Source organism: Eremothecium sinecaudum, chromosome IV (assembly GCF_001548555.1).
Source record: "Eremothecium sinecaudum strain ATCC 58844 chromosome IV, complete sequence".
In the NCBI taxonomy this organism is placed as follows: Eukaryota; Fungi; Ascomycota; class Saccharomycetes; order Saccharomycetales; family Saccharomycetaceae; genus Eremothecium; species Eremothecium sinecaudum.
Genome location: NC_030895.1, coordinates 197,628 through 218,203, shown reverse-complemented (window position 1 = coordinate 218,203; position 20,576 = coordinate 197,628). Strand labels below are relative to the sequence as shown.

Below are 20,576 nucleotides of genomic sequence, written 5' to 3'. Positions count from 1 at the left end.
AAATAAATATTACATATTACATATCTAGTTCTAACCTAGTCATCATACAGAGGTGGTCACTTGGATACTCCCCCAAATGAGGTAAACCGTGCTCTGGCATATCTTTAGCTGCGGGCATTTTTAAAAGCCCAAGAATTTTTACATTAGTAGTTTGCTCTAATTGATCTAGAGTATCAAGCTTTGTATGGTCTGAGAAATCCCAATCAGTCAAACACATGATATAATCCAGCAGTCCTTTCCATGTATGTGCCCAATTGGATATTTCAGGTTCTCCACGATCATTATCTAACCCAGCGTTTTCAGCGTCAACATATCTGTATCCAACCGAGTACAATGAGATAGCTCGTAAATCAATTGAGTTATGCAATTTCTCCATTTCACTGACTAAACTGAACTCCCTTTCTGTTCCATTATAATATTCTGGAGTTGGGGTTGCAGGTTGTTTTTCCTCCTCCTTGTTCTCTTCATCTGAACCTTCATCAATTGACTGGCTGAAGTTATACCCCGCACTACATGTGATAACCGTTCTTGCTCTGCCATGATAAGCCACCGGCTTACTGACCATCGATAAATATGGAGAGTCAAAAGGTTGTGAATTAAAGTCTCCACAAATAAAGGAGTACCAGCTTGTGTTCTTGGCAGATGTATTATTTCCAAACACATTCACTCGATGCATGAATTCCTTCATCTTTCTGAGTAATACATAGGTTTGTCTGGTTCTTTCATATGTTCCAAATGGATGCCAAAACAAATGGGACGTGCCAACTAAAATACCAGATTTTGTTGTGTGTGGATGTGAGCGAAGTACTTCCTTCGAAAATTTCAATGCAACAGCTAATCCTACATTATTTGTAGCCTTCATGGGCTTTATAACACCCGACTTTTCTTTATCGTAATCGATGAGCATATAGTCTGCTAACTCAAACATCGATTTCCTCCAAGCAATTACGACCCCATGTGCGCTACTATGAAACCTATGCATCTGAGAAGAATAACCCAATTTTTGGAACTCAATGTTCCAAAATTGCTTATATTGCACATGATCAATTTCTTGCAGACACATGACATCGGAGTTGTAATGTTTGAATTCCTTGAGCAACGTTTCGCTTCTAATGCGCCATTTCAATGCATTACCACTGGTTGGAAACAAACGACGCCTAATAAGTGCTTGAGCAAGACAATTATATGTCATCATAGTGAAAATAAAGCCATTGGTATTCTGTTTCATAGGCAACGAAAGGAAATCTCTGGTTATGAAATTTGACTCTTCTGAATTAATTTTTTGTTGTGATTCTTTCTTCAACCTTCGTATTGCTTTAAGTTCGTTTATTTCCTCAGGAGTCAAGTTCTTATTTTGTCTCTTTTTATGCTTCTTATCCTTTTTCCCTCCATCTTTCAGCTTTCCTGATTGAGATTCGTCAACTGAAGGGTTTGAGCCATTATTACCCTCAACATCCTTATAACTCGATGAAATCTTTAGCGATCCGATCGCCGTAGATATTTTAGTTTCATTATCTGAAGTTGCACCTGACATGCCGTAATCTAGCTGGTCCTTCACTTCCATTGTTTGCATAGTACTAGTTACCCAGTAATTAGACGCCTAAAGTATCGAAACATGACGTTCGTATACAGTTATAAAAATCTCGTTTCAAATGATAGTTGATTTCTTAAACGTCGGTGAACCGACGAGATATGTGCATGCACGAATATATTCATCCTCCTATAACTTGACAGTGAAGATTTGCTTGTGTCTATTTGGGGTAGAACCAACTATGGCTGTTAAATGGGGTGTGAGAAAAGTGGCGCGTAGTTTTAACAACTCTGCGCTGCACTTTCGTCCATTAACAGTAGCTGCATCTTCTAACGCATCGGAAACGTTACAGTCGTTTACCGCATCTTTGCATAAAGAATATGATGGTTTACATGCTAGCAATAAACATTTTGATGGAGATAAGTCATCTATTACATTGCGGAAGAAGAATTTAACGGAAATTACAACAAAGGCCATGAATGAACTGCGAGAAGGGAAACCGTTATCGATCCCGGAGAATTTATCACAGGAAGACATCTCTATTGTAGTTAATAGGCTCATGACATTGTTAGAACCGCTAACATTGATCTCCGTTGCTTCCGAGGGACACTCTTTAAAGATAATGAACGCGCTAAAAACGTTTTATTGCGAGCTTGCAAAAGTTGAAGAAAACGTGCCGCTATCGCTGTTGCAGCAGAACGATATAAACCGCATCATAAAACGGTTATTGTACCTGAGTGGTCTCAGTTCTGCCCGTAAGCTTTTTCAAAGTACAATAACACGAGGTTCAATCGAGGGCAATAAGGCACCAAGGGACACACAGACATTGGTCCACTATTTTCAGCTGTATCTTGGTTCAATACCGCGATTCTGGTTAAGAAATAAATATACAAGACATGGGATAGGGCCTACAAAAAGGTCCCGTCAGATGTTATTCAAACCACTTGGCGAAAAGATGTTATTTACCATGATAGAAAAGCTAATGAATAATAATAAGTGGATGCACCTGCTAACTGCGGAAATGCATGCAAATGTTATTGCTGCATTAGGATTCCATAATCAACTAAGTTCTATCGAACATTATATTAACAAAATGTGGGGAGTCTCACTTGGGGCACAAAGTAACGAGCCTATCCACATGAACGCTTCAAACTCATACATTTATCCAGACCGACAGATTATAATAGCTATCATCTCATCTTTTGCATACAACGGGAGATTTTCCGATGGATTTGAAATAATGTCATCCTTCTTCCAAATGTACCCTGATATAAAGCCTGACCCGAAGTTCTGGAGGAAACTGTTTAAGTGGACTGACCCTATGTTCAATTTGGACTCAGCCAACGTTAATATGTTTCAGAAATGTTGTTGGGAAGCCATGAGAACTTCGTATGCGAAGGCTAATAAGAGCATACCACCGGATACCTCGATTTTGCGTACCAGGTTGAAGGTGCTCGAACATCAAAACGATATAGAGGCTGCAATAGATGCGTTGAGGATCTTTGGCGACTGCTTTAGTCATTATTTCTATTCTACACCACTGAAGGATAGCCAATATCTGCTCCTGATGAAATATCAACAATTTATAATTAGACATATGTGCTTACAAGATGACTACGAAGCATGCACCGCATTCATTAACCAATGGCAACTCAATCCAATGCACGGTCAGGAATTGCGCGACTATTTTGTAATGGAAAAGCAGAAGAATGAATTTGAGAAAGCTAGAGCTGGGCAGGGTTCAACAGATGGTGCTGAATTAGATGAAGACGATGATTTCACGTTGACCGGGTTTAAGCTATGGTAAAACATTGCTTGTATGGGTGGTAGAGCGAAGCGGTTGACCTTTCTATCATGTAGAGGATATATAAATAAGTGCATATGTACATCAACTCAATATTCGTTTGCAAAAACATACCTACTTAGTACCCACCAACCCCACCGAAACCAGACCATTTGCGATTTGTGTCCTACCAGCATCGCGACAAGTGAATGCAAGTACTGTAATGCCGTGCTGATGAAGACCGTATCCAACGGATAACCAAGCAATAAGCGCACGAGATCAACAATGAAACCAGAGTACTTCCGTAAAATGTTCTTTCCGGTCTTTAGATGAAGCTGCTTATATGCCAAGTCATTTATCGCATTGGCACATGCAATATGGTTCTTGTGTCCAGAGACCCCACGCTCGTCAAAGGTCAGTATCAACGGATTACTGTCCTTTATATACCCGCGAAGCATTGTCCTGACCGACTCTTTCTCCCACTCAATTTCCATACCATCTGTAAGATCCCCGACCTCAAGAACCACCCTGTGGTTCAGCACCAGAACCTGAAGAGCCTTTTTCAACTCTGTTCTTCTAATCGCACCGAGTCCATCAGAATCACCGTCAGTCAAACAAATAACTTTAAAAGGTATTGAACTATCCATAAGGTTATCCAACTGCAGCAACGTGGGCGCGAAAAACATCACTTCATCATCTGGATGCGCAATCACAATTGTAAGTGATGTGTGGCGATTCGTCCCTATCAGATTGTTATACACCGATACATTGTGGTCCTCCAACCTCTTGTATGACCAGCAGTACAGACCGATAAACACCATATACAGCTTCAGAACTGCAAAAAATGATCCAAACATCGCTTTTATATTAGGTCTGCAAACTAATCTTTACCTTGTATAGTTTACTACTCCTTGCTTGTACAGAAATGTTCTTTTCTGCGTGACTGATATTTAGAGCCAAAACCATGCAATATACCGATGTGTCCAAACTACCGCCAAAACTTGAGGTATGCTCAGTGCAAAACAGGCTATATTTTCTGTCGTCGATGTAGCGAGTTCACTGGTCTCAAGGTGGCAACTTGGGCGGTAGTTTCCTCTCAGATTCTAATATCTGGCCGCAAAACAGGTCAGCTGCTAGAGAAGTTACCCGTCCTCCACGAAACCTTACCCGGTCCGCGGTTTATTATCCCGATTAGGCAGGTACGGCGCTAGGAGCTCCCCGCATTTAATTCTGCGCAGGAACATATCCCCGCTGAGTCAGCGCGTCGAGTTTTGCCGAGGGAAAACCTGAAACCGGAATTTCGTGCAGTCAGAAAGAATTGTTCGGCGGATTTCTATAGCATGTCTGGGTGTGGTAAGCAGTATTAAACCCGCTCTTAACATGTGACAGGGGGCCACTGGCGATTATTTGAGGCTATTATTGGTAATATCTTTGAGCTGTTAAACAGTAGATTCGATACCCGAACCCAACGATCTAGAAGGTAATTAAACTTTACAAAAATTCGCGAACAAAAAAACTTTTTGATTGCCGGCCATAACAAATTTGTAAAGAATACCAAGCTTTCACATTTTTGCTATAGGAAATAGAAAAATAGCTATTTGTTTTTGGCGTGGTTAAGGGATTACTTATTAATAAGTAGCCAGATAGGGTATTAGGTTAGGTTGGGCATTACATTGGTTAGGGTAGCAGACTTAAGCTTTAAGTACGTTTAGTACTGTGAATATAAGATGTCAGGTGACTCAGACAGGAAGGAGAAAGATAATTTGAGGCCGCGTATAATCAGGACGTTAGGATCGCAGGTGCTGAGTGGTAGCACATGTAGTAGCCAGCCATCTTCGCTTTCGCAATCTCCTACCGCAGGGGGGTTAGGACAGTCTGGTGAATGGATATCACAGCATGGAGGGTTGATGCAGCCATTCACGGGGCAAACACCTACGAAAGCGTCACTGTCTAGTCATAGGGTTGCGCAAGCATGTGATAGATGTCGGTCAAAAAAGACGAGATGTGATGGGAAGCGGCCACAGTGCTCGCAATGCGCGGCTGTGGGATTTGAGTGCAAAATTAGTGATAAGTTGTCACGACGTGCGTTTCCACGAGGATATACCGAGACTCTCGAGGAGCGAGTACGGGAGTTGGAAGCTGAAAACCGACGATTAGTAGCGTTATGCGATCTTAAGGAAGAGCAGTTGAGATTAGTATCCAAATACGGAGGTCAGCGGGAATCCGCAAACGACGAGGTAGGCTCGTTAGACATAAGGCTGGACGAGCCGGATGTGAAACAGGAGGATGAGCAAATACTCCGCCAATTGTCTAACTCCGATGGAGGCACCTTACGCGTTAGTTCTACGAATTTATACTTTCTCAGCAAGACTGCCGCGGTTCTTCCGCAGCCTGAAGAGATTCCGCAAGGCTTACTTTCTATTCCTATGGAAGATCAGTCCCTGCACGATAATGGGCAGTTACACCGGTCGCGGGGACTTGGAAAGCCGTTTAAGGTTCATGAGAACTCCAGACCACTTTTGTCGCCCCTTCACCTTAGTAGCGATCAAGACATTAAAGCCAATGCTATGCCAGACCGTCTTAACTCCGCGGATCTTCTTTCGAATGCTATCGTAGCATCTACAAATACACTCACGAATCTTAATGATCCAACGTCTATTTCATTTGAACAAGAACAGGCTCCGGGACTTCCAGCTGTTAAAGCATTGAGTAGAATGTCGACCCACGAGCAAAGCTCACAATTAGCAACTTTAGTTGCAGTTTCGATTCCTCGCACAACTGAAGAGATCCTATTCGTTCCTCAGCTTCTAGCTCGTATTGGACAGGTACATGGGTTTACTTCAAAACACTGCTTATATACAGCTTCATTGCTGGCGTCTTTAAAGGAAATTTTACCAAGACAAGCATCCGCGGAGTTAGATTTATTGAGGTCTAAAAGCTTGTGGGAAATTGACGAAATGGACGTATTTTTAACGAAATGTTTACGATTCAATTTAGGCAACGACAGCAACACTGATAATGACAACTTAGCATCAAGTGAAAGCTTAACGTTTTCAGAGATGGAGGAAATGATACATTTGTTTTTTGATAATTGGTATCCATTAATTCCCATTTTTGATAAATCTGAATTCGACAAATATTGGGACAAATTCAAAAAGAATGTAACCACTCCTGACTTTTTCACATCTGGGGAGACCTTATTCGACAGGCGCCATAAATCAATTTCATATAAGATTTTTGCCTGCTCCCTATCGATAATGATTCAAATGGGTTTGATGACAAAAGTTAAAAGCGAAGCGTTGAGCAGAGAAAATCGCTTTAGCAATTTAATGACATATTACGACCGTGCAATACCACAGTTTACTACTAATCCCTATTTTTCATCTAATTCCACGTCTCTGCAATCATTACAGCTATTAACCTTGCTATTATTTTACTTCTTAAATGTGGGCGATATTAATAATATTTACGAACTCCGCGGGAAAGTTGTCTCACTCGCACAACAGTTGAGACTTCACCGTTGCCCCAGTGCAGTTATTGGTGGTGATGGGTCAACAGTTAGCAAAATGCAACAAGGAGAAAGACGCGTACTATTTTGGGGTGTGTATTACCTCGACGTTTTTGCATCTTTGCAGCTCGGTGTACCACGTTTAATTAAAGATCATGAAATTGAATGTGCACTACCTGTTTCATCTGATTATGATAACCAAGTTAACCTCGCAGGCCAGATGATTTCATTGGAAGGTAAAGTAGAGCCATTTTCTCTATCCGTTATTCGATTTTCGAAGGTCTTAGGAAATATCTTGGACTCTGTATTTAAACGAGGCATGTCGGCATCCATTACGAAAGAAGTTGCATTAGTTCATGAAAATGCATTAGATAATTGGAGATATGGGCTACCGGACAATGTGAAGTTTAATATTGATGTCAATGGTACAATAAATATGGATGAGTTTAACCAATTGAAGCACGACTTTTTGCATAATAGTGATACTAAGCTCAAGAAAGAGAATTTTATTACGATGATTTTGTATTTTATGGCTAAAAGTATGATCCACATACCAGTTGTGGCAACGAAGCCCCTCACAGATAATAATATGCTTAAGACCGAAACAATGGGCTCTTGCCAAGCTGATAGGTCCTCGTCTTCTTACATTTTGTTACAGCAAGCAATTAATACATTTCTTCATGTGTTGGGTTCAATGAAATCAGTGCACATACCAGTTCCCATCAATGTTTCGCGAACGAAAACTCGCTTTGGTCTATTCAGCGCTAGAGCATCTTTGGAATACATCAAAGGAGGCGCTCTATTCCAAGATAATAAACTGCTACTATTGGACTTGGTAAAAGAGCTAGAAACGGACAGAAAGCTTGGAATTCCTGGCACCATTTCTTGGCATAGTTTAAAGTTATTTGACATGGCAATAAACCTGATTTTACAGCCAACCAACACGAAGCCGGAGAACCAGGAGAGGTTGATACAAAAGAAAATCAACTATTATAACAAACTAATTGATGGTTTGATGGCAAGCAACATGAATCTGCACAACGCCTCTAATGCTCCTAACCAGTCTCAACAGGCAAGTCAAGTTCAGCAACCTAAACAAGTCCCCAAGAATGAGGAATTTAAGCGTAAGCGTTTAGAGTCGAACTCATCGCCCTTGCCTCATTTAACTCATAAAAAGAAGAAAATTGAATCCGAAATTGTTGCTAACCAAAACCCGGTGTCATCAGCTCCTGCTGTCACCAATTATGAGCCAGAAGCTGTTCCTAAGCCATTGTACACTGAAACAATCATAAATGACATTTCAGAAGCACATCCAAAGCCTGAACCACCGTTCCCCATTTTTAACCATGGTTCAAATTCCATTGCGGAAGCTTTTCAGCTGGACCCTGTTTTACAAGCTACACCCTTTAGCAACACTGACCTGGCATCTTTCTTTAATTCTGACTATTACGTCAATAGGGGGACTAATGGCCATGAAGCAGCTAATACAGGTATATCAACATCAGGAACGGCTGAAACGGGCAACCTCGGGTATGCTTCGAATTCAGGTGCAGCTGTAAACTCGCTTTTAAATGTCCCGGGTATGAGCTTAGGATTGGGAAAATCTATGAGCATGGCTAAAATGAACGCCAAGGATGGTCTATTTAAGGTCCCCAGTAACGGAGATTTTCTCAAGGACTTGTACGACGGTATGTCTTCCACTCAACTTTCAATGGTATTTGTAAACGGCAATGAGGCAGCCGCCTCGAGCAACATCCAACAACCCCCTGCCGATGACCAGCAGCAACATCAAAATGCTGCAAATCAAAAAGTGGAGTTGCCTTCTCAAAACTATGATAGAAAGCGCTCTTCCGGATATGGTTACGTTGTAGACGCTTCTCTAGGTCTCGCTCCGCTCTTAGCTTTATCCCAAACCCCTACAGGCGTTGACGGCCTAGTCTTAGACAACCAAGCAAAGGAGCCGGGCGAAACCAAATCCAAAAATTCAAAATTTTTTACCGGTAGTACCAAGTTTGACGTAATTCCAACGTTGTTAAGCGCAACAGGCCCCCATGAGCAGAAAAACGCGGACAGTTCCTGTCATCCACCGCAACAAACTCTAGACCAATTACCGGAGTCTCATAGGACTCCATCAGCTCCAACAAGAAAACAATCCCACGTTGCTAAACCGGGACATGCTGACACATATAGCACCCCCAATTTGGACTTTCTTCACGAAGATGGTGTCATTTCCATAGGTCGCAGATCCCCGAGAGGCCCGCGTAGGCATTGGAACAGTGCAAACACCTCTGCTCAAACAACAACTAACATCTCGCGAAACACAGGAAATAACAACCAAGGCCAGTATATTGAGGATAGTATCAGCGATCTATTCAGATGGCAAAATAGCAGCTAGGCGACACCAGCATTTAAAGTGTAAACAAGAGACATATGTGAAAACACGATCTCCTATAAAAAGACTTCCAATATATGTAAAATACCTACTAATACATATATACTAATGACTAACCGGTCCTCTTATTTATATAGACCATATTTATGGCTCGACCCCAGTATGATCACGTGACCCTTCCCCGATTCTGTGGCGATAATTTTGTGTAACTAGATGTAAACAATCAACTGAGGTGTAGTAGAACCCCTACTTGGATAAAGGTCACGACCAACCAATTGTGGTGCTCATTAGGTATCTATAAGCAACTTATATCTATAAACATTAGGTAGGTACCCTCCTCAGCGTGTGAAATATTATGTTGTTCTTTGTAGCCCTTGTTTTTTGTATCTCGCAATTATTTTTAGAACACCACACCATAAAGAACCATTAAACCATTTTTTGTTAGGACAGTCCATTCCTTTTACAACTAATAGCATTATATTACTACAGTGGAATAGCTTATAAGTATAGCGAGAATCTATTGCACGGAATATTAGCAGATAGGTAGTCTTGATATATCGATCAGTTTAGTTTTCAATTCAATTGGTATTGGAAACATCTGTTGGGATTATTTGGCCACTCTCTCTAATTAGGGATTCACAGAAGATCACCTGGTAAGATAATAGAGAAGCTATCACGACTGGCTGTGTGAAGTTGTATAAGATTGGAAGGCTATTTTTTTTTTTTTTTGCACGAGTGTTAATAGCTTCTTTGTTGAGGAATAATCAGAATCTTGACATCCAAAGGTATTAGGTTACGTGGAGGAAGTATAAGGTAATCGGGGTGAGACCTAATTGAATAATCAATTTCCACATGAAGAACTATCAGCGGTTGGGTCCGCTTGGACAGCAACAACAGCAGCAGCAGCAACATCAGCAACATCAGCAACAGCAGCAACATCAGCAACATCAGCAACAGCAGCAGCAACAGCAGCAGCAACAGCAGTATCAGCAACATCAGCAGCAGTATCAGCAACAACATCAGCATTTTTATATGGCGAATGAAGGTATGTCAGGGACAGCTTACTTGCCGCCTGTGCCCCAGACCCCGTTTGATCCAACTTACGGTGCATCTTTGTTACCCTCTCATATGTTAATGGGCTCTCCTTTTCTTTCTACTCCTATAAGGCCGCAGGGACCATTTCATTCGGCGACATCGGGACATAGCAATCACTCTATGCATCTTAATTCCTCGGGCAGGTCTTCATATCTTTATTATCCGCAGCCATCAATGTTGAAGCCGGTTCCACCCAGAAGAAAAAAGTCCGTTAGCTTAAACAATGACGAACCATGTGAAATAAATTTCAAAATCCTGCCTAAGGGTAAAGACGAGTACATGACTAGATCATTACTCTTTACAAATTTAGAAAGTCAAGCAGACATTGATCTTCATACTTTCTTGACGGACTTTATCAAGCATGTTCGTATCGAGTCAATCTATCTTTTGGACGATAATCACTCGATACTACTAAGTTTTTTATCAAAGAGTATTTGTTTGGACTTCTACAATAGTTTGTTGCAAAGGTTTTCGGAGTTTAAATCCAAACTACATTCCCCAAAATTATCGGTTAGTTTTGTGTGCCAAGATGAGGCTAATTGGTTTAGAGCATTGCAACTTAATGTGGTAACGAAGGGCGCAACAAGGTCGCTTTACATTGAGTTTGAAGATCAAACAGTAGATGTTACCGTTGATCTAATTCGTGAAAAGTTCCCATGGTTGTTCTTCTCGCAGCGATATGTTGTCGAAGGAATTGATTTGATAAATTCAACTGCGAACCTGCATTTCAATAATAAATACGTATTGGTTCATTTTATTTGCATCTCTATGGCTTTGGAGATAGAAGAGTTTCTACAACAGCCCTCTCAAAAGAAACTACTAGGGCTTTCAAAGATTCAGTTTGTTAATGTTAATATGCATTCTTCAGATCATTTTGATGACGAAACAATGGCCGCTGCGAATGGTTTCCAGCAAGAGTCCAGATCCTCCTCTGTGTCTTCAATTTCATTGCCAATATCCAACTCCTCTGAGATAGTAGAGTTGTTTCATTCTCTAGATATTGCCTTAGACACAATTTCATTGCAGGTCGTTCCATCTGAGTATCCAGCGCCGCAAATAAAGGAATATAAGGAACATTTAAACAATGTCACAATTTCAAAACCCAGCAAATCGTTGGCTTCCTCTAAATCGTTGCTAGAGATCGAGTCTTCAGTTCCAACTGGAGTCACCTCTAATGGTTCTAGCACTCTTCAAGGTGTCATGTTAATGAATGATCCTTCATCGGTTGGCAATACTCCTATCATTGTACCATCTGAATTAAATGTAAGCACACCTATTTTATCTGGTGCGTTATCAGGTCAGATGTTATCTGGACCATCGCAATCTTTATCTCTCCACAATGGTAAAGAAGGAGGTATTGTATCGCCACCATTTTTCATGGATGGTATGTCTGCTAACCCTATTACACAAACCTTGCAGAGGCAATACTTGACAAGTGTCTCCCAAGTCAACGGTATGAATAATAGAACGGTTTATATTGGAAATATACATCCTAGATCTAAACCAGAGGATATTTGTAATGTTGTTCGTGGCGGGATCTTACAAAACATTAAATGGATCTCTTCAAAGCGTATATGCTTTGTGACCTTTATAGAGATAGCTGCTGCTGTTCAATTTTACGCCAACGCATCCTTGGAGCCTATAGTTTTACATGGTAATTTACTAAGAGTTGGCTGGGGTCAGCCTAGTGGAGAGTTACCAAAGAGCATTTCTCTTGCCGTTACTGTCGGGGCCAGTAGAAATGTATACGTTTCTTTGCCCGAGTATTCGTTCAAGGAAAAATACATTAACAACCCTGAGTTTAAGCTATATCATGGAAAGTATAGCTTACCAAATGAAGAACAATTAAGAAACGATTTCACAAAGTACGGTCAAATCGAGCAGATTAACTATCTAGAAGATGGTCACTGTTGTTGGGTTAACTTTATGAACATTGCATGTGCCATTCGTTTAGTAGAGGATAGCAACTCTCCTAACGCACGGAATCTAGAGAAGTTTCACACGCAATTTGATAACCGTTATCGTAATTTGATTATAGGTTATGGTAAGGATCGTTGCGGAAACATCAATAAAAACCTGGCCGCCAGTAAAAGTTCAAGATTTTTCAAAAAAATTAAGAAACGAAGTTATAATATTAGGCTGCAGAAGCAGCAGTCAAGAAGCGAGGATAGTTCGACATCCTCTGAGAGTCTGGGAAGGGATGATCCCAGTCATACTGAATCATCAAAGGGAATTCGCGAAGAACTCCTGAAGATGAGCAGTGGTGATGAAAAAGCAAAGGGGTTGTGTATTTCACTAAGATCCAGCAAAGAACTGTACGAAGATAATGACGATAATAGTCTTGAAGATGCATCAGGAGTTAGCATTAACCCCAATACAACCCCGAATAATAGTACTAATAGTAATAATAATAATAATAAGAGCGGAAAGGGAAAGTTAAAAGGTAACTGCAACTCTGCCTCTAAACTAAGCGGCAGTGCTACCGATGGCGTCGATGACGAGGATGATGATGCCGGCTACTCAACCTCCGGGTCGTCCGCTATAGATATAATTGTTTCACCTCCCACTACTAAGAATCGCAAGTCGAAAGACGGTAACGCTGTAACAACAAATGGAAAGCAAAAAAAAAAGTCAAGAGGCAGTACGAGTAAAGCTCAGAACGGATATTCGAACCAGTTTAACCAGTTTTACGCTTTGAGCTCATTCGAACCCCAAGTTTCAAGCAGCTCGCTGGATGCCATTCCGCCGCTGATCCCTACATCTGCAAACCATCACCTTAGCGACAAAAGCTCCTCGCATCTTGCAACGTCCCGTTCCAATGACTATCTACCGCGAGCTGCAAACGGTAGTTCTAACGGTGGCAAAACGCGAAGGAAAAGACGTTCAAAGCTGTCGAAACCTATCGCTGGCCAAGTCGTAATGAACCAGTATCTTGAGCAGTTACACCACTCCACATTCCTGTACGCGACGAAAATTCTTAGCGCTACAACAGTACAAGATCCACAGCGATTCTATGATCTGAATGGGAACGAACACTGATCCCTGCACAAGGATTCCGATATTTTAGAGCAGTTGCATTTACAACCAATGAACTTCTCCTTTTTCTCTATATCCTTAACTATAATTAAATAAACTTTTACCAAGTTACTACAACAACTCCAATATCAATTTATTAAGTAGTATATTAGCGCGGAGAGATACTCCGACACTCCCTTAACGGCGGCAGTACGACGCTTTGGCCACTATTATCCCGAGTAGTTTTATCTGTATGCGATGCACGTCATCTAGGCCGCTATTGTTCCATTTTTGATTTGCGCGGTGACAATTTGATTTAATAATAGTAATTCCACATCGGGAAAAATACTTACAGAAAGCAGTTTTCTATGTATAGAACACCACTATAACGTGACCAGCAGTGAGTTTATAGAAGCCTATCCAGTTTTCAGTTGTGAACTTTGCTGGAGTTGCTACGTGTATACATAAAGACCCAGTTCGGGCTAAGAGGGAACTCCTTTATCTTAAAGTTAGACTGGAAGATAACTGGCGTTTAGGATTTCCTTCATTTTCTCCTTTGTTGCTGTAAATCCATTGCCAGGTGGTCTATCCGAGATGCTGTTCTTACCACTGAGCATAATGCTGTTATGCGGCTTGTCAGCTGGGTTTCACCCCGCGTCAATCAATAGGTTTATTGATAATGGTGACAATGTAATGAGGCTGCAGCCAAGCACGGATTTGCTGAAGACAAGCAGGCAGAATATTCATGCACGGTACTCCAAGGTCGGACAGTGTGCTGATGGTATTTTGCGTACTGTGGCCGATGGTATCGAACTATGTGCATCAGATGGTCTTCGTAGCTCGGTTGAGCACCATGATGAGTCGAAATCGAACTCCGATGAGAAACCTATACAAGTCGAAATTAAACCCGGAGTATCGACTTTGTACTCCGATGCTAATAACCTAACGTATTTGGTAGATGTAGTAATAGCAGGAGACACTTACCCACTTATACTTGATACCGCATCTGCGTTTATGTGGGTCTATGGAGAGGAATGTTTGTCGCCTGCATGCCAAAACAGGAAGCGTATTGCAACTCACAATATGATCCCAGAGGCCGACTCGCGGTTCACTCTGAGCTACATTTCAGGCGTTGTTACTGGCGAGATCTATCGAAGCCATGTTATATTTAATAATATGTCCAGTGCGAAGAACTTTTCCTTTGCAGTTGCGAACGAAGTTCCTGACATGTTTGATGATTATCCCATGAGTGGAATATTTGGTCTGCCGTCCAATAAACACCCAAATCTCGACTGTATCCTGTCGTCGCTATGGAAGGCAGGGTCTATAAAGGAACAGAAGTTTGCTATATCATTGGGCCATGTAGATTCGGATGATGAAAAACTCCGTTTAAACACTGGTGTATTCTCTATTGGAGGCCCAGTGGAAGGTCTTTACAAAGGTGACTTTTACAACGTACCAGTCCATAGTAGTGCGGCCGGCTATTGGAATGTTACCGTTGACGCACTTTACGTTGATGAGAGCGCAGTTTTGATTCCTAGAGGAAACACTTCACTAAACTCTTACGAGCAGAAGTCTGCAATTATTGATACAGGGACTACGTTGATGATTCTGCCAACAAGTGATGCAATTTTACTACACTCATATTTTCCAAATTCAATGTCTGATGGGAAAAACTTCGCCATTTACTGTAATTGTACTTCCGATCTAGTGGTAAACCTGAATAATAAAAACTGGACTATTCCATCAACTAGTTACCTTGGTAAAGAATATCCAAAGGATAGTGGTTTTGAAGGCTACTGTGTATCGAATATACAGGGCTCAGATATAATGTCTTCATGGATCTTAGGCGATATATTTTTGGAAAATGTATATGTCGTTTTTGATCTCGATAACCAACAACTTTCATTTGCAGAGAAGAACCATAACGTAAAGCTAGTAAGGCAAGATTCAAGTGGGGAGCAATCATGCCCAGCAAGAAGTTTAACTGGCAGTTCACCAGTCTCTCGCAATGGTGCACTGGTTAACACCAATTCCAGTTATATGTATGCATTTGTGCTATCCATTCTTATGTTATTGTCATAGCACTGAAATATAATTGAGACAACTATCATGACGTCCCAGACTGACTATAATTCAATTAACTTAAAAATCTTCAGACTCTATTATTTACCAGTAGACATAGTACATATTGGTATTTTTAATGCACTTTTATACAAAACAAATTCCAAACCAAAGAGAATTGGGTCAATAAAAACGGTTAAAAATAAAAATACAAAAGGTGCCTCGCAACCTTTCAAAGGTGATATTAGACATATTATGATACTACAGTCTTCTCTGCTGTCTTTCCATGCTAGCCATGTGTCTCAAATCGTCATCGCTTGGCTCATATATATGCCATAATAAATAGTGAGGTAAACCGCCCACTTTGTAACCCATCTTTTTGGCCATCTTACCAAATGCCTCAGTCTCTGCATGATTCTCGAAGGCAAAAGCAGCAAAGTGAACACCGCTTCTAAACAATTTTGCTTTGGCAATTATAGAAACTCCACCAATACCATCCAAATCAAGAATGGATCTTGGATCACCTTTAGGGTCCCTTGCATTGGCTAAATGGAAACGCCATGTTGCATACTCAGCATAACCTTCAACTATAACCTCATCCTCGTCTAATGTCTTAGCTAACTGTAATGCAGTTGGTGATTCAATCCAGGAGTTTAAGTCGTATTCTTGTGCACTGCCCAAAAATACCGGTAGAGGTCTCCATACGTTTGGTACCATAACATCGTAGCCCAATGACGTTAAATCTTCTATGATAGTACCGGGGCATAATTCAATATCAACGTCCCTCCAATAAACCCACGAGTGATAAGGTTTTAGGGCGGTTGATGTTAGCCAGTTTCTAGCTCTTGCCATCAGTTTACGTCTACTGCCCTGCACCTTAACATGATGCCTATCACTAAAACCTTGTCCTATAGATTGCCCGAAATCTTTGTTGAAGATCTGCACCGATCGGAACGGCTTGCTGTAATCCTTATGGAAGGGAGGTTTAAAGGCCTTTTCAACCATGTCCAAGTAGTCTTTCTCCATATACTTTAGGTGCACCTGTTCACCGCTAGTCATTTTGTTACCTCGCTTGGTACCTTTTTTCCTATCTTGCTCTTCAAATACAAAAGGTAAGGTCCCTTTCTGGAGTTCTTTCGCATATCCAACAAGCGCTTCGAGAGTTTTATCTTCTTTTGAGCAATCACTTACCAAAAAGGCCAAGTCAATCAACTCATGTGGGTAGGTCAAGTTCATTAGATGCTTAAACATTAAAGGTAGGACATCTTCAGCGTTTCTCAACGGTATACACACCAAAACATGCTCACGATTCTCTGCACTACTAGTAGTACCCTCGTATTTTGATAGATCGTACTTCTTCACTGTTGTGGATAGCAACATTTCAAGCTGCTCCTCGTAATCTGCATCGTTTTTAGTGGTAGTAGTTCCTTCTTTATTAATAATATAATGCTCAAAACCCTCATCACTCCCCTCAATAACTTCTGTATCTATCATTTGGAACTCGTAGTTATAGTATTCCGGATCTTCTAATTCTTTAATTTCATAGTCCTCAATTAAACCGTCAATAGTACCATCTATTAATGAACTATCGCCAGTATCCTGCATGTACCTTATGAAATAAATGGTAGAGGCAATAATAAATATCGATATTAACATATTTTTAAGTCTATAGCTCATCTTAAAGCTGAACCGCCTTTTACCTTTCGGGCGATATCGACTATTCAGGGATCTATTGAAATAATTGTTAGTAAACATAGTTCAAGCACACATAATAACACTCAAATCCATATTAGAGGCAGTAATTTTCAATACATACATTGGCAACTCCATTTTTTTATCACTTTTGGAAAAGAGAGCCATTATTACCGTTTAATTTAAGACTTATTTAGCGGCTTTTAAAAAATAATCTCGTACCAGCTCCACGGTAATTCTTTCGAACACCCAACCAAGGATATATAACGGGAATAGCTACTGATGAGTTCGTGTTAGCGTAGAGGTTTAGACTTGTGTTAAAGATTCTGACACGTACATGAGCAAAACTTAAATACGAAAATCGTACAAGATGATAGTTGATCTTTGTAGATGAACCATGGCTGTACCGGAGCATACGGCCATTATGCTAATATTATTAGCTTTACTCACTACCTAGTGACCCCTTATGGTGTCATTCTTACTGGGTTAGATTTTATCGATTATTTTTAGAGATTTTTTGCTACGTATCGTATGGTTTTAGTAAACTGATCAACGTAATGTTGATCACAAGTGGGTAATAATGATGCTTTCAGTTAGCTTAGATACTAACTTGACTCTGCCATGTTCATTTTCACAATATATCGGTGATTAACCAGAAATTATTATTGCTTGCAATAAAACTGCAGCTTAGTTTTCACATCTTGCGGATAAACTGCTGTGCCACTGTTAGTATAAACAAATAACATGGCAGTACTGTTCACTTGTGGTATATGGAACGCGTTTAAAGGAAAATGGTACCTAATGGTACCTGTATTTAAGGTTTTAAAAATTAACCGTTAACAAACCTGCTGCGGACAGACGCCAAAGAGAGACCTCCAATAGTAATCTTAGAGTAGAGAATTCTCAAGCGGCCTAGATTGTAACATGAACTGTCTCAAGCGAACAATGTTAGGATATGCAACAAATATGTAGGGCGACTGGTCTATCTGCCTATTGAGTACGATCTAGACCCGTAAAAAAGAGCACATGTAACGATTGTTCAGGGTGGAATGCGGCTTTGGGAATCTGTTTGCCTTTATTCACCAGAGGAGTTACTGCTCTTATTGTTAAAAAGTGAGACCTGCTTCAAAGTATAATGAAATAGGGTATATTAAGCTAAATGGGCGTTATGGAGTTCAATTTCACCACCTACAAATCCAAGTATAATATCGGTATTACTTCCCGATAAGAGATCTACGATAAGCTGTGGAGTTCGTAATGTTGCATTTAGGGGTCCCTGTTGGATTTGAAAACGGTTTGCACGTCCAAGAAACTGCTAAGCCATGAGATTTTGTAGTGCCTTTGGGATTAGTGACAGGAACCATTAATGAGTGCGGAGAAGGGACCCTTAAACATATCTGGTGAACTGCCTAACACACCCCACAAATACATAAATCCACATACATTGCTAGCCTTTAGCATATTACATTTTATAGATTATAAATTGGTGGTTAGACCTGTTACTTCAGGCCTAATCCATTCTCTTTTTAGTGCTTCCCAGGTTTGCTTGGCTAAGCGCGTGGCATTTTCATGGTTAGAAGAACAGCTTTCAATGTAAACTTTTAATTTCGGCTCTGTACCCGATGAACGTATTGTGAACCTGACAGTGTCTGATGTGTGATCTTGGCTAGATGGGGATATCGAGCATGAGATCATCTGGGAGCTGGAATCAACGGGCAAGTCAGGGACGTTTCCGGGGGTATTCGATTGGTAGCCAACAGTTAAATCCCTAAAATTTGTAACTTTAAATCCATCTCCAAGTTTCTGAGGGTAGCTGTATCCATCTGGAATCATATCGTTTCTAATGTAGTCAAATACTTTCTTGCCAGCAGTTGAATCTGGCATTATGTAGTAGCCATTGTACTCTGCAAAATTTCCATACTTCTCGTAGCCTTCATCTAAGACGTCAAGAGGGGAAAGACCCTTAAGCTTCCAATCCAAGTACATTTGTAGAAACACAATTGCTGCTGTAATTCCATCTTTATCGAAGGCAACACTACCGAACATGTATCCGATAGCTTCTTCAAACGCAAACGGAACGTAGTAGCCCTGCTGTTTTAGTTCCTTTGCGCAATTCCCAAGCCATTTGAACCCAGTTAATGTTTCCTTGAATGTGAATCCATCGACCTCAGCCATTTTAGCAAGCATTTGAGACGACACGGTAGAAGATAGCATTGCAAGCGGCCTATCTTTATGTGATTTCGAATACTGCACCATCTCGGCATAAGCAAACAGAAATCCAATCTGATTGCCTGTTAATTGAGTCCAATCGTTACCTTTTCTAACTGCAACCGAAAACCTGTCTGCGTCAGGATCATTTGCAATCACTAGGCTAACGCCAATAGTATCTGCCAGCCGTATACCCATATCCAAAGCTCCCTTCTCTTCAGGATTAGGGAAACTTACAGTAGGAAAATTTGGATCGGGATCTCTTTGTTCGGCCACTACAACATAGTCCTTATTTTCTTCAAGTTGTAATAGTTCTCCGGTAAGCTGTTTAAAGATCTTGTTGCCCACGCCATGCATTGGAGTATAAACAAAAAAAGGAGTGCTCGCGGAAGGGATATGCGAAATCCTTATTAAGTTATCCTTTATTTTGTTACTGTATTTCTCAACCATTTCAGCCTGAACGTCATGTAACCTGCCGTTCTTCCACGCTTCCTCAAGTAATTGTTTAGTTTCCCATGCCCTATCCCATGGCTTCAAGTTTGCCTCAATTGCATTTGAAATGTTTAGGTCATGTGGCGGAATTATCTGGCATCCATTAGCATAGTAAACCTTGTAGCCATTATCCATTTTTGGGTTATGACTAGCAGTTATCATAATACCACACGCAGCTCCTCCCTCAATGTTTTCAATAGTAAAAGGAACAAGTGGAGTATGAACGAAGGAATCAGTATCAGCACCATTAGGTACAAAATTTAGGTAATATACTTCAAATTGTAGCTGTAGGAATGCTGCTATCGTTATTTCTGCAAACTCCCTTGAGTGAAACCTGTGATCATGTCCCACAACTACTTTCAGGTTATCGGGAAATTGGGTCTTAATATAGGAAGCTAACCCTTGAGAGGCTTGGAGAACTGTTAAAGTATTCATATAGCAAAATCCAGCAGCCATCTTCGCCCTTAGTCCAGCAGTACCGAAACCGATTCGTTTATGTACCCTTCGGCGTAATTCGTCCCATGCTTTATCAGCAATAAGTTTAACTATCTCTGCTCTTGTTTCTTCATTCTTGTCATATTCTAGCCACAAGCTAAGCTGTAGTCTTAGATCAGATGGAACATCAGCTTCCAACATAGTATTTTGGTTATAAGTTCGTTGGTTTGTGCATTGTAAAAGTCAACGTTAAAATAATCTTCCGGTTCATAAAATAAAGAATAAGAGTACAAATGGAATAATCGTATAAATATACAGTGAAGCTATTGAATTAAATATTAAACAATTAAGTATAGGTAAA

General features: G+C 40.6%; 8 protein-coding genes across 8 annotated transcripts; 4 read left to right on the top strand and 4 right to left on the bottom strand.

Moving 5' to 3' along the window:
* Positions 1-16: 16 nt before the first annotated feature.
* NGL2 (RNA exonuclease) lies at positions 17-1,573 on the bottom strand (the record flags this gene model as incomplete). Its single annotated transcript, XM_018132136.1, has 1 exon — positions 17-1,573. The coding sequence occupies one exon, from the start codon at positions 1,571-1,573 to the stop codon at positions 17-19; it is 1,557 nt and encodes a 518-aa protein (XP_017987286.1).
* A 79-nt stretch (positions 1,574-1,652) lies between these two features.
* On the top strand, positions 1,653-3,338 carry AEP2 (Aep2p; the record flags this gene model as incomplete). Its single annotated transcript, XM_018132137.1, has 1 exon — positions 1,653-3,338. One exon carries the CDS (start codon positions 1,653-1,655, stop codon positions 3,336-3,338), a length of 1,686 nt encoding a protein of 561 aa, XP_017987285.1.
* An 86-nt stretch (positions 3,339-3,424) lies between these two features.
* Positions 3,425-4,171, bottom strand: GPI12 (N-acetylglucosaminylphosphatidylinositol deacetylase; the record flags this gene model as incomplete). Its single annotated transcript, XM_018132138.1, has 1 exon — positions 3,425-4,171. The coding sequence occupies one exon, from the start codon at positions 4,169-4,171 to the stop codon at positions 3,425-3,427; it is 747 nt and encodes a 248-aa protein (XP_017987284.1).
* Positions 4,172-5,041: 870 nt separating this feature from the next.
* Positions 5,042-9,217, top strand: CAT8 (DNA-binding transcription factor CAT8; the record flags this gene model as incomplete). The annotated part of the gene is made up of 1 exon (XM_018132139.1): positions 5,042-9,217. The coding sequence occupies one exon, from the start codon at positions 5,042-5,044 to the stop codon at positions 9,215-9,217; it is 4,176 nt and encodes a 1,391-aa protein (XP_017987283.1).
* An 849-nt stretch (positions 9,218-10,066) lies between these two features.
* NAB6 (Nab6p) lies at positions 10,067-13,348 on the top strand (the record flags this gene model as incomplete). Its single annotated transcript, XM_018132140.1, has 1 exon — positions 10,067-13,348. One exon carries the CDS (start codon positions 10,067-10,069, stop codon positions 13,346-13,348), a length of 3,282 nt encoding a protein of 1,093 aa, XP_017987282.1.
* Positions 13,349-13,918: 570 nt separating this feature from the next.
* AW171_hschr42171 (pepsin-like aspartic protease) lies at positions 13,919-15,409 on the top strand (the record flags this gene model as incomplete). The annotated part of the gene is made up of 1 exon (XM_018132141.1): positions 13,919-15,409. One exon carries the CDS (start codon positions 13,919-13,921, stop codon positions 15,407-15,409), a length of 1,491 nt encoding a protein of 496 aa, XP_017987281.1.
* Positions 15,410-15,649: 240 nt separating this feature from the next.
* On the bottom strand, positions 15,650-17,248 carry VAN1 (Van1p; the record flags this gene model as incomplete). The annotated part of the gene is made up of 2 exons (XM_018132142.1): positions 15,650-17,117; positions 17,205-17,248. 2 exons carry the CDS (start codon positions 17,246-17,248, stop codon positions 15,650-15,652), a joined length of 1,512 nt encoding a protein of 503 aa, XP_017987280.1.
* A 1,308-nt stretch (positions 17,249-18,556) lies between these two features.
* On the bottom strand, positions 18,557-20,416 carry PRM15 (phosphoribomutase PRM15; the record flags this gene model as incomplete). The annotated part of the gene is made up of 1 exon (XM_018132143.1): positions 18,557-20,416. The coding sequence occupies one exon, from the start codon at positions 20,414-20,416 to the stop codon at positions 18,557-18,559; it is 1,860 nt and encodes a 619-aa protein (XP_017987279.1).
* Positions 20,417-20,576: the final 160 nt, after the last annotated feature.